We start from the raw sequence: 11,651 nt of genomic DNA on the forward strand, positions 1-11,651 counted from the left end.
TTGTTTTAATTGAAAATCATTTTAGTTATGAGTTTTGATGTTGGATACAATTTTCAAAGAGTAATGAGTGTATTTTTTAAGTTTATAGCATTTTATTTTTGTCAAACATGATTTTTTTTTTACGTAGATTTCACAGCAAAATATAATTTTAATCTGTTAAAAGATACACAATAAAAATGTTTTAACTTATTTTAATTAAAAATCCTTATTTATAATATGATAAATATGCTTTTTGAGACTTATAATATTTTTCTTTAGTCAAAAATAATATTTTAAATAGATTTTAGAACAAAATATATTTTTAATCTTCATGTACGACCATATTTTACAAAGTGAGAACTGAGAAGTATATCATCACTCGCACGCAATAAAAATTAATAATCTAAAAGTAGTTAATACTTTAAAGATGCAATTAGTCACCAAGAAAAAACTTTAAAGATGCAATTCCATTTAATATTATTGTTACTATTATTATTATTTGTGTTTAAATATAACTCCATGTTTCAGTTCTTTCTACCACTCCCACCCCTGCTATTTGGCATGCCACACGGACATTGAAGTAGAGCAACGGAATCTAAGTTACAGGTCTAATCTACTGTTGAAATTTACAAAAAGCCAGGGAATTAGATTCAATCTTATCAACTTAGAGAATAAAATAGTGCATAAATATCTCTCTAAATGTGCCTATAAATTGCACCTTGTGCTAGCACAATTACCACATGTGCTCGTGCTTAAACCTGAAGAACAAGCAGTGAGGGGAGAAAAAGAGAAAAATGCGGAGATCCCAGGAGTACCATGAACACATATCTAGAGTGCGCAGGGCGCCTAGCGAAATAACTGACGTCCCTCGCTACCCCAGTGCCCATGTTGCCTTCGGCAAGAAGGCAACTGTTTATGGGAAAGACGAGGGATGTCAAAACTATGGCTACCCTCTCCAGCCTCGTCGTGATGATGAGAGGGTTGAAGTAGTAGACTATGGAAGAACCACCAACCCTGACAATCAGGATGGTGAAGCCACCTATGAATATGTTGATTCTGATCAGTACTATCCCAAGAAGAACAAGGGTGGCTTTGAGTTGCACCCCTGGAAGACCTTTAGGCCTTAAAATTAAAAAAGTTATTTCTTGAGTAGTGTGTCTACGTTACTGTATAGCATATGCTTCCTAATACATCAAGATCAGTAGTGTGATGGTGAGAAATAAATGGCTGCTTAACGAGCCATTATGTTTGCTTATTACAAATCTAGATGTGATTTTATTTATGTACTGCTTTTCTATCCATGTATCAACTATTGAATGAATGAATGAATATATACACATATTTTAATTAGCATGCCATGGCTTTATTGTTTCATTGATGCTCAAATCAAACACAATCAAACTCTTGTAAAATAAAAATACATGTCGTACCAAGAATAAGCCAGAATTTGAAACTAGCTATTCTCTTGCATAACAATCAAAGATTTTCTGAAGAAGGACTAGCGCACTATTTTAGTTTATATCTTTTAATTAACATTTTCATCATTCTTGGTAAAATCAAGGACATCTTCAAAATTTAATAAGTAAGGAAAATTGTCAGTATGCCAGAATTTCAAGTTGCAAATTGAGAGTGGTCTATGTAATCTTAACTGTTCTAACAAAAGAAGAATGAAAGTCATGTATCGTTTTCCTGTGGAACTTTGGCAGCATTAAACCGCCTAGAAGAAAAATGAGAGAACAGGTTTCTGAGGTTATTCTTACTCTCCGGCTTTCGACTCCGTTGGCTTTGAATCGAACCACATAAGTAACCAAAAGGGTTATTATCTAAATCCAACCCCATTTCAATCCTCTTGACACTGTCACAAAGTTCATATGAATCCCAAAGTGACTGCTGAAAATTCCAGTAACAAGGTGAAGAAGAGGAAGAAGAAGAAGAAGAAGAAGAAGAACCTGTGTCCCTCATTGCTTCTAGCTTGAACCTTGAAGGCTTCACTTTGAAGTTTCTTCTGCGTGCATCAAACTCACTCATAGGTTTAGAGCTTCCTGAGTGGCTGTACCAGGATTGTGCCACTGCTTTCAATATTTCCAACTCTTCTTGTTCTTGTTTGTGGTGCTGGTGCTGTTGTTCTTCCTGATAAGGCTCTATCTTCTTCTTCTTCATGGCTCCCACTATGGGCAGGAGAGAAAATCTTAGTCTTCATAATGCTGATGGTGATGATGATGATGATGATGTCATGGCCATGTTGAGCCTCACAAGTGAACAAATGGAGAGGGATAAGCTGAGGTTGACAGAAAATATTGCATTTCTGGTTGAAGGGGGAAAGAGTGTTTTCTTGTCTTTGTTAATTGTTATCCTAATTTTTGTGATTGTCAACATTAGTGGCAACTGGCAATCTGGCAAGTTTTATTAATGTGTATCCAACTTTCATTTCAACCAATGTTCCAAGGCACTAGTAGTATTAAATTAGGTGTTGTGTCTAACTGTATCTTCCAAAATTTTGAGAAAATTACACTCAACGCCTTCAAAAGTTCAAGGTTTTTTTTTCCCTGACAAAATTAGTAAAATTAAGTAGCACTTATTTAGTAGAGTAAGACCAAGTAACTGACAAGATCTCTGAGTCTATGACTCATAAAAAATATCTTCTCAAGTTATTTAAGAGTTTATTTTAGTTTACTGAAGATATGGCTATTTGGAGTGTTTTTGTTTTATTTTTAAAAAAGTAAAAATTACTAGGCAGTAGGCAACTAGGCATAAATCATTTTGATGATATCTACGAGTTATATTTAGATGAATATTCTCTATCTAACAAATGATGCTTTGATGCTTATTAACAGCAGCCTTCATCTTGGCTCAATTAAATCTGATATCTGAAACATGCGCTAAAGTCAAATAACATGGAAGAAACAAAACTCACGAGAATAGTATAATTCTTTTAAAAATTTGTTATGTAATGCTTGGTTAATACTTATTACTAGGGGGTGACAAGCGGGGAAGCCCACCCCGTCCTTTATCGGGCTGACCCGCCCCGCCCCGCCTCGCATAATAATGCGGTCCTAATCTCACCCCACCCCTGCCAAACTGCGGGCTAACGGGCTAAACCCGCCAAAGCTCCTTTTTTTTATTATTAACTACTAAATAATATATATAATTTCACAACCATATTAATAAATTTATAATTTCTAAAGACATAAAAAAATTATATTTTATATTCACAAACATTAAAGTCTTTGTAATTATAAATATTATCTCTGAAGCAAAATAAATATAATCCAAAACATAATTATAAATATTATCTCCAAAACAACATAAACATAATTCAAAACACTCACTTTTCATCTTCATACTCTTGTCAGTTGGGTTGAGAGAAGTTGGATTTTGGCAAAAATTGCAAAAATACCCCCTTTCCAAAAAAACTAACCTTGACGGGAGAGTCCGTCCCACCAAAGCCCGTGGTTTAAGCGATGCAGGTTAGACGGGCTTTTGCTCTTTGGTGGTTCCAATTTTTTAACCCGATCCGCTTCTTTTGGCAGGTTACACGAGCCGGCCCAACGGGTTTAGACCGGTTTGCCACCCCTACTTAATACTAAAGAAAATAGAAACAATTGAAATGTTTTTATTTGCATATCAATCTCTTTTAATCAGATTCAAGTTCCGAAAATTGCTGCAAGTGATCCAGAATATCTGGCAATGGTGCATGCTCAGCAAGGCCTACAATACTTTCTCGTTTCTGCTGCATATCCTGCCCATCGAAAGCACATATATGTCAAACAACCGTAATAGTTGAAATATTTAAATCAAATGCCAAGATTATGATATAATCTGATATGAAATATCCTAGCAGCTGATTGCCTTTTCTAGTTTTCTTCCTTCTTCCACTAGAAAAATTACAAGGGAATAAAAAGGAAAAAAAAAAGCAACAAATTTAGTTAAGAAAATGTGTCTTGATAACAACAACTCATAAAACCTTAGTAGTGAAAGCAGTCACCTATTTCTCCTACACTCAGTGTTGTTGAAATGCCGAGATTTATTTATAACGGTCACTTAAACAAATAGATCGATCACACAAGATTTACATAAAATTGTCATTTAAAGTAGTAACTACTAACTAGTAAGTATCAGCAGTGCCAAATCACTAACCTGTGTGTTCTGGTCATCCTTATCATGAATCAGCCCCAAGTAACTACAATCAAACGAGAGCAAAAAAAAGGAGAAACCTGGCACATTCTGGAGTAACACAAGCAAATCGATTAGTTAATACTTCTCGGTGGCTAACATGACGGTTGACACCGGTCTCCAATTAACTAAGGCTTTAGGGGGGAAATGTAACTCAAAAAATGAATTCCGAAGACCCGTTTTTCAGATAAATCTTTTAATCAATTTATAATTTTAAGAGCCAAGGTAACTCCCTAAGGTGCAGGGACCAATGAAACACGAGCCCTTCATGTTAATAAGATATACACGCTGAAATGGGTAAATCTTTTCAAAAATTGCCATTGTCGTGATAACATCATTGATCATACATGAACATCTCTTACAATTGCAAGTATGAAGCAAATATTTATAATCCAAGTGGTCTTCTGCCAGCAAATGACCAAACCCACCTAACAGCTTGATCAGAGTTGATAACAGTAATCATTTGGAAAAAAGATGAGGCATATTAGGGAGAAAGAAAGAGTTTCCAGGTGTCAATTAGTGGCTGCATGACTCTTGTTTGAACTAAAAAGCTCAGCAATTTTACTGTCCTGACGAATATGATGAGGACACTTGTACAACAGATCTTTGGCCTCATAGAGTCTACCTTCTCGGAAGAAGGATTCAAAAACATGAAGGTAAGATGCAACAGATGGGTATTTTTTCATACTCAGTGCCTTAAGAAATTCTGCAGCATCTTCTACTGTCCCAAACTTGGAAATATAGGAAACAAAGGGTTCAGTGTATGGAGGGTAGTTGTGTGTCTTCATTAGACGAAGAAGGTCAAATGCATTCTCAAGCTTCCCAACTCCTAACAATCTTTCAATCAGATTCTTATATGTGGCTTGCCATGGCGATATACGATACGTGCTAACAACCTCTACAAGCAACTTGTAAGCACCTTCCACCCTTTCCTGACCAAGAAAGCCATCAACCAAAAAATCCAATAAGTCAGCGTCAACATCACAGCCCTTTTTGACCATCTTAGAAAAACAAAGCAATGCCTTATCTACTTCTTTGGCATCACAATGCCCTTTGATTAAGATGGTCCATGTCTTGATATCAGGGATACATCCACAAGATTCCATCTCATCCAACACCTTACATGCTTCTTCAAGCCTCCTTGTCTTACAAAGTCCAAACACTAATTGACTGTAGGTGATATTATCAGGCTCATAACCAGCATTTCTCATTGTGTGAACAATTTTTTCAGCTTCACTGAATTTCCCTAAGCTTGTCAAAGACCTATGGATGGAATCATAGATTGCCTTGGATAGTGTGTGCCCAGTTGACTCATATTTCTTAGCTACTCTGAAAACTAAATTGAGATCCGGAAAATCACATTCAGATATGCTCTTCAAAAGGATAACACAATCCTGCACTGATGGTTTGTATGAGCTATCCATCATAAGCTCATAAAGCTTCACCGAATTCTCCACCATCCTACTCTTTCGAAACTGCCTCGATATCTTCACATAAGTATCGATATCCAATTCATGACCAACACTCTTCATCTCCTCAAGAATATTCCAAAACTCCTCAACCGAATCAGTCCTAGCTAGAACCCTTGCAATTGCATTGTATGTAATAGTATTATGCTCAAAACCAAATTGCTTCCCAGCCCAATGGAAGAACTCAAAAGCCTTGGAAGGCTGAGTTCGAAGCTCCTTCAAAACCCTTATCACAAAGTTATCCGACAGCTGAATGTTAAGCTTCTCCAATCCGTTCGCAACCTCATCTCCCCACTTTGATGCCGAAACAACCCCAACCACCTTCTTGACAAGACCTTGCATTGCATTTTCCTCCAGCATCCGATGATAGAAGTGGTTCAAAGCAACACAATCAGAGTCCATTTTTTCCTTCTTAAAACGCATTGAAATCGTCACATAAGTTTCTTCATCGAGAAAAAACCCCTTTTCCTTCATCATCCTTAGAGTAACCCAAAACTGTTTCATGGTCTCCTTATTGGCCAAAATTCTAACAATCAAGCTATACACGGATGAACTTGGTATAAACCATTGTTTCTCACTGACCCAACTAAAAAAGCACGAAGCTTTTTGGGGATTTTTATCCAACCTCCTCAAAATATAGAGAACAGTTTCATGTGTCAGAGAGGGGGAACACTTGTCCAACTCTAGCTCTAACCCTTGGGACCAATCGTTGGCCGAAACAAGCTCCAAAATTGAGCTAGGTTTCGAAGAAAAGAAGAATCTGTGATGAATGCTTGGAAAGCGAAAATTGCAAGAGTGATGATACGAAAGGGAAGAAACCGTAGGTGCAGCAGTAGAACTAGCGCTGAAAGAGGAGCGAGTCACTTGGTTCAGAGAGTGTTGGAGTGACCGAGTTGCAATGAGTCGTGTGGCGAGAGGCAATTCGAGGAATCGAAGTCGCAGAGAACGAGCAATTGGCTTTAGCCGATTCATCATCAACGGGTGTTTGCGGTACGGATTGGTTTGGTTGTGATACGAAAAACCAACCGATCAAATCATTTCGATTTTAATTGTATTGGTTTGGTTCGAGTTTTTTAAGCCATCTAAACCAAACTGAACCAAATTAATTCGATTGATTTGGCTTGGTTTTTCGATTTTTAAACTGTTTCACCTTCTAAATCACCCGTGTTCTCACTTGCCCCGGGATCAATCAAACTGCAGAAATATCCAAAAAAAAATAGAAACAAATAATTAGAACATGAACAAGTCAGGGTAGAATCAAAATCCTAAACCCTAAATCCGAGGACACATAATAATAGCAAAAAATAGAATAAAATCAGTTCAGAACCAAATAAAAAATTAGAGCCAAATAATTAGAACCAAGAACAAATAGACATTACCGAAACTCAGAATGTAACCAAAACCCTACCCCAAAAATCAGAACCAAGAATACATAATTAGAGCCAAAAATCAGACAAAAAAAATCAGTTCAGAACCAAATAAAAAATCAGTTCTATAGCAACCTCAGGAGTACAAATTCTGTTCATCAGCATTCAGCAACCCCATAAATAAAAATTTAGAACAAGCTAGTTTTAATTTTGTTCACATTCAAAAGATTAAATGCGATTAGGGATGGCAACGGGTTCCCATGGGCACATGTCCCCCACCCCCCATTCTCCATAATCCGTCCCCGTCTTTGCTCCATCCTCGCGACGGGGACCTTGCATCTTCCGGGGACCTAGTTCTTTCACGAGTTTTTACTTAATCAAAGAAAGTGAATATTTTAACTAGGAAGATCACATTTCAAAGATATGAGCATATTTAGATGAAGAAACATTTAGGTAGCATTTGGAAGAGAGACAGAGACTGAGAGACTAAGACTGAGAGACTAAAACTGAGAGACAGAGACTGAGAGACTAAGACTGAGATAAATCTCAGTATTGTATTTGGTGTAAAATGGGAGACAGAGATTGAAATAAGAATGAAGCTCTAATTTAATTTGCGCAAAAAGTAAAATTAGAATTCGTTAATTGAAATGGAGGTATTTTAAGTATAAAATGTTACTAAAATTTCAGTCACTATCTCCAAAACTTTCAGTCTCCTGTGTCCCCACTTTTTGGAAAAACTGAAATACTAGGGGTGGCAAAGCGGGCCGGCCCGCCCCAACCCGCCCCGCCCCGCCTAGGCCCGGCCCATAAACGGGGCGGGCTAGCCAATTAAAATGGGTTCAAAATGCTAGCCCACCCCGCTTTATGGCGGATTGGCGGGTTGGCGGGCTAGCCCGCTTCACTCTTTTTTTTTTTTGTTTTTGAAAAATAAAATTCATTAAAATTAACCAAAAAATAATAATTAAAAAATTAAATACAAATAAAAAATAGTCAAATTACAATATAATTTTTTTACTATTTTTTTAATTTTTAACTTCAATAAAATTGTTCAAAATAATAATTGTCAATAGAATTATCTTTATTTTAAAAAATAAGTCACATAATTTGAGTATATATACGAAATCGTAAAATAAAATAAATAAAGTTAGTAACTAAAAGAAGAATAAAAACAAAAAAATAAAAAAAAGTGTTTAAAAAATTCTATAATTATTAATTTTATAATAATAATCACTCTTTTATTTAATTAAAAAAAAAGAAAAATAAAAACCTTCGGCCCGGCGGACCGGCCCGCCCCGCTCCGCCAAAACCCGCCAATTTGGCGGTGCGGGTTTGACGGGTTTTTTAAATTTGGCGGACTCCAAATCCTAGCCCGACCCGCCTTTTTTAGCGGGTTTAGCGGATCGGCCCGACGGGCTCGACCCGTTTTGCCACCCCTATGAAATACTGGAATTTTGGGAACAGAGACTAAAATTTTAGTACCAGTATCTCCACCAACAAACATGATACTGAATTCTAGTCTTCCCGTCTCCATCCCAATACCTCAAAACAAACACTACCTTAAAAACATACAAGAATATATATAGCAACTGACTTGCCTCTGATCCTTTACAAATCAGGATATTTCCTGGGTGAGTATCAACATGGAAGAACCCACTTTTCAAGATCATTTGACCATAAGTTAGAGTCAAGCTTTGAAGAATCTTCCTGCACTTTTATAGCACAGTTAATAGTGTGATATGTGTAGAACTACGTGCATCAGAATGAAGAATTATCCACTTAAAGAAACTCCAAGAAGAAGAGTTAATGTTCCTGTATATTAAATCTTCACCATCCCCTCTATACTATCTGATTCTCTCATCTATCTCCTCCCAAAAATTCTGGACATGATTGAAATATATTCAAAGTTGAACAAGTGACAAGAATACAAGATTAGGCATTAGAAAGAAATGAAGTTGAATTCAAATTACAGGAAAGAAGAAAACTGGGAACAAAGAGAATGAATGAAAGGTTTATTTGACGATTCAAGATAGACAAGAAAGCAAATATGAAAATTCAGAATTTAGGGGATATATAAGCTATTATTTGAGGCAATACTGTGATACAGTGGATAGGATAGCCGATGAGCTTACTGCTTTGCTGATATAGTGGATTCATTAAGGATTGTCAATATGATTTCTGAACAAAAAAATAAAAAATAAAAAACGAAGAACTACAGCAGTGAGCAAAGCTAAAGCTAATCATTCAGTATTTCAATATGATGTGTGACAAAAAATGAAAAAACAAAAGACGAAGCACGACGAACGAGCAGCCATTACCTTCGATGGACGAGCACGACGGACGACGGTGACCAGGCGACGAGCACGACGAGTGTTCGGCGGGCAAAGCGCGACTGAGCAGCAAGAAGAACAGACGTGGAACAGGGGAATGAGGAGAGGGACTGGAGCACGACGAACAGACGAAGCTCTTGGAAGCGACGGACGGCGGCAGCGGTGGAGGAGGCTAGGTTTTTTTGTGTGTTAGGGGGGGGGGGGGGGGGGAGCTCTGTTGTTTTTGAGGGGAAGTGAAAAAGTGAGAAAATGAGAGTGATGAGAGGACTTTTCACATAGTTATTAAAACCGATTTGATAAAGTTATTGGTTTATTGAGAGTAGTTCAACTCATGGATCAGTCATCAAACCGTTTCACTCGATTACATAGTTGTCAGAACCAAACCATCGAACCGATTAAGTTATTGGGTCATTGAGTTATTAGTTTAATCGGTGGATTATTGATTGAACCGTTTCACTCGGTCCTATGTAAATAAAAAATAAAAAATAATCAAAAGTTTAAAATTAAAATTTAAAATACATATTTTTACTAACATTTTAAAAATATCAAGTTATTTTAAAATAATATGGAACATGAACAATAAATATTTTGTTATTTTTACTCTATCACAAATATTTTTATTTTGTTTTTATATTAAAATAACTATTTTTTTAAATTTTAATAATTTATTAATTAGTTTATATCTACTATACTATTATATACTACAAGTATTTATTAAAAAATAATATTAATAGATATTATATAATTATAAAAAAATAAGTGAATTTATAATTATTGTTAAATAAAAATATAATTAATTTAAAAATGAGTGAGTTTATAATTAAAATTAAAATAAATTAAATAAAAGTAAACTATTTGATAAAAGATATCTATATGTATTATAATTTGCATAAATTTTTATAGAAAATACGTTAGCCTGGTGGTTGTGGAGTCTTTTAGTTTCCTTGAGGGCAGGGGTTTGAACCCCACTTTAAATATTTTAAAAAATTTTCACTCCCAAACGGTTCAGTCGGACCAGTTTCATCGAGTTTGACCGATTCACACCGGTTCGACTCTTTGTACAGTCCAAACACCGAACTAAACTGATATAAGATCTGGTTCATCGGTTTTCCGGTTGAACCGATCAGTCCAGTCAAATTCTGCTAACAATGCTCGATAATAATTAAATAAATATATAAAATTATAATATAATATTATTAAAAAATGAAAATTAAAATTTAATATTTTATATTATTTAAATTTAAATAAATTATATATAAATTCATTAGCTGATAATGTGATATATATAATTTATATAAATTATTATTTTTTAATTTAATGGATCTAATCTAAAAAAAAGTTATATACAGATAAAAGTATAAAACTAAAAGTAAAAATAATTTGTTAATAAAAAATAAAAAAACAATCAAAATTTTAAAAGAGAAATAAACATATATAAAGGTTGGAGTCTTGAAGTATTATACTATTATTCATGTGAACTTAATTGTTATATATTTTAGTATTTGTCCACAATAGAGTAAGAAATGTCTCATTTAGTGATGAGAGGTAGAGAGAGATGAGAGGTAGAGAGAGAATTAGAGAGAGTGTGTGGGAGGGAAACACCGGGAGGGGTAGAACGATAGGTCAGATCAAGGATCCTAGAATTTGGAACCGAGAAGAGTATAGACGCTTAGAGAACGAGTCTTTTTCAATTTTCGTGGATAATCTCCCTGAAGACATATCGAAGAGGGAATTATTCCATCTTTTTGGCTAGACTGGACGTATAAATGACATATACTTATCAAGAAAACAGAAGAATGGCAGCTTATACATCTTTGCGTTCATTCGGTACACTACGAAAGGCGGAGCCTTGAAGGCCATAACAGACATGAATCGACTGAAGTTGAGAGGTAAAATTGTTTTCGTGGGGGAAGCTAAATACAGGAGAGTGTCGGATACGAGGGACACAAACAAAGTACAGCAAAGGGAATACATTCGAACTACTACGGCTTGGCAGAGACCACCGGAAAGAGAAGCGAGTCAGAAAACTTCAATTGTCTCTACTAAAGAATTGGCGAAAGAGAAAATAGTTCAGGATTCACATGGAAATGGGTGGACGAAGAAGGTCGAGGTGGCGGTGGCAAAAGAAAATTTAGAATAGTTGCAGAAAAGCCTTGTCGGTGGATCGACAAAGGCTATTGACTTTAGGTCATTAAAGGATTCGGTTGCAAAGAATTTCCCACAAGTTATTCAAGTGCGTGAAATGGGAGCATATAAAGCTCTGTTGACCTTTGACAATCTATTGAATGCGGAAGAGACTTACACTTTCAAAATGAATAGCCTTCTACAATTGTTTC

At 35.7% G+C, this 11,651-nt stretch overlaps 2 protein-coding genes across 3 annotated transcripts; both read right to left on the reverse strand.

Annotated features, from left to right (window-relative positions):
• Nucleotides 1-1,588: 1,588 nt before the first annotated feature.
• LOC107619753 (uncharacterized) lies at nucleotides 1,589-2,139 on the reverse strand. The gene has a single exon (XM_016322042.3). The coding sequence runs from the start codon at nucleotides 2,137-2,139 to the stop codon at nucleotides 1,654-1,656; it is 486 nt and encodes a 161-aa protein (XP_016177528.1). The 3' UTR covers nucleotides 1,589-1,653.
• Nucleotides 2,140-4,446: 2,307 nt separating this feature from the next.
• Nucleotides 4,447-9,636, reverse strand: BIR6 (Pentatricopeptide repeat (PPR) superfamily protein). 2 transcript variants are annotated; one of them, XM_021112296.2, is made up of 3 exons: nucleotides 9,304-9,506; nucleotides 8,584-8,692; nucleotides 4,447-6,815 (listed from the first exon to the last, which is right to left on the reverse strand). In XM_021112296.2, the coding sequence occupies exon 3, from the start codon at nucleotides 6,594-6,596 to the stop codon at nucleotides 4,665-4,667; it is 1,932 nt and encodes a 643-aa protein (XP_020967955.1). In that variant the 5' UTR covers nucleotides 6,597-6,815; nucleotides 8,584-8,692; nucleotides 9,304-9,506; the 3' UTR covers nucleotides 4,447-4,664. The 2 variants fall into 2 exon arrangements, with proteins under 2 accessions (XP_020967955.1, XP_016176077.1); XM_016320591.3 differs by lacking the exon at nucleotides 8,584-8,692 and having other exon boundaries at nucleotides 9,304-9,636.
• Nucleotides 9,637-11,651: the final 2,015 nt, after the last annotated feature.

The sequence above is a fragment of the Arachis ipaensis genome, chromosome B9 (assembly GCF_059453495.1).
Source record: "Arachis ipaensis isolate K30076 ecotype BB chromosome B9, ASM5945349v1, whole genome shotgun sequence".
NCBI classification, from domain to species: Eukaryota; Viridiplantae; Streptophyta; class Magnoliopsida; order Fabales; family Fabaceae; genus Arachis; species Arachis ipaensis.

Coding starts and splice junctions, on each gene's coding strand:
- LOC107619753 (XM_016322042.3), bottom strand. CDS start 2,139: ATGAAGAAGAAGAAGATAGAGCCTTATCAGGAAGAACAACAGCACCAG.
- BIR6 (XM_016320591.3), bottom strand. CDS start 6,596: ATGATGAATCGGCTAAAGCCAATTGCTCGTTCTCTGCGACTTCGATTC.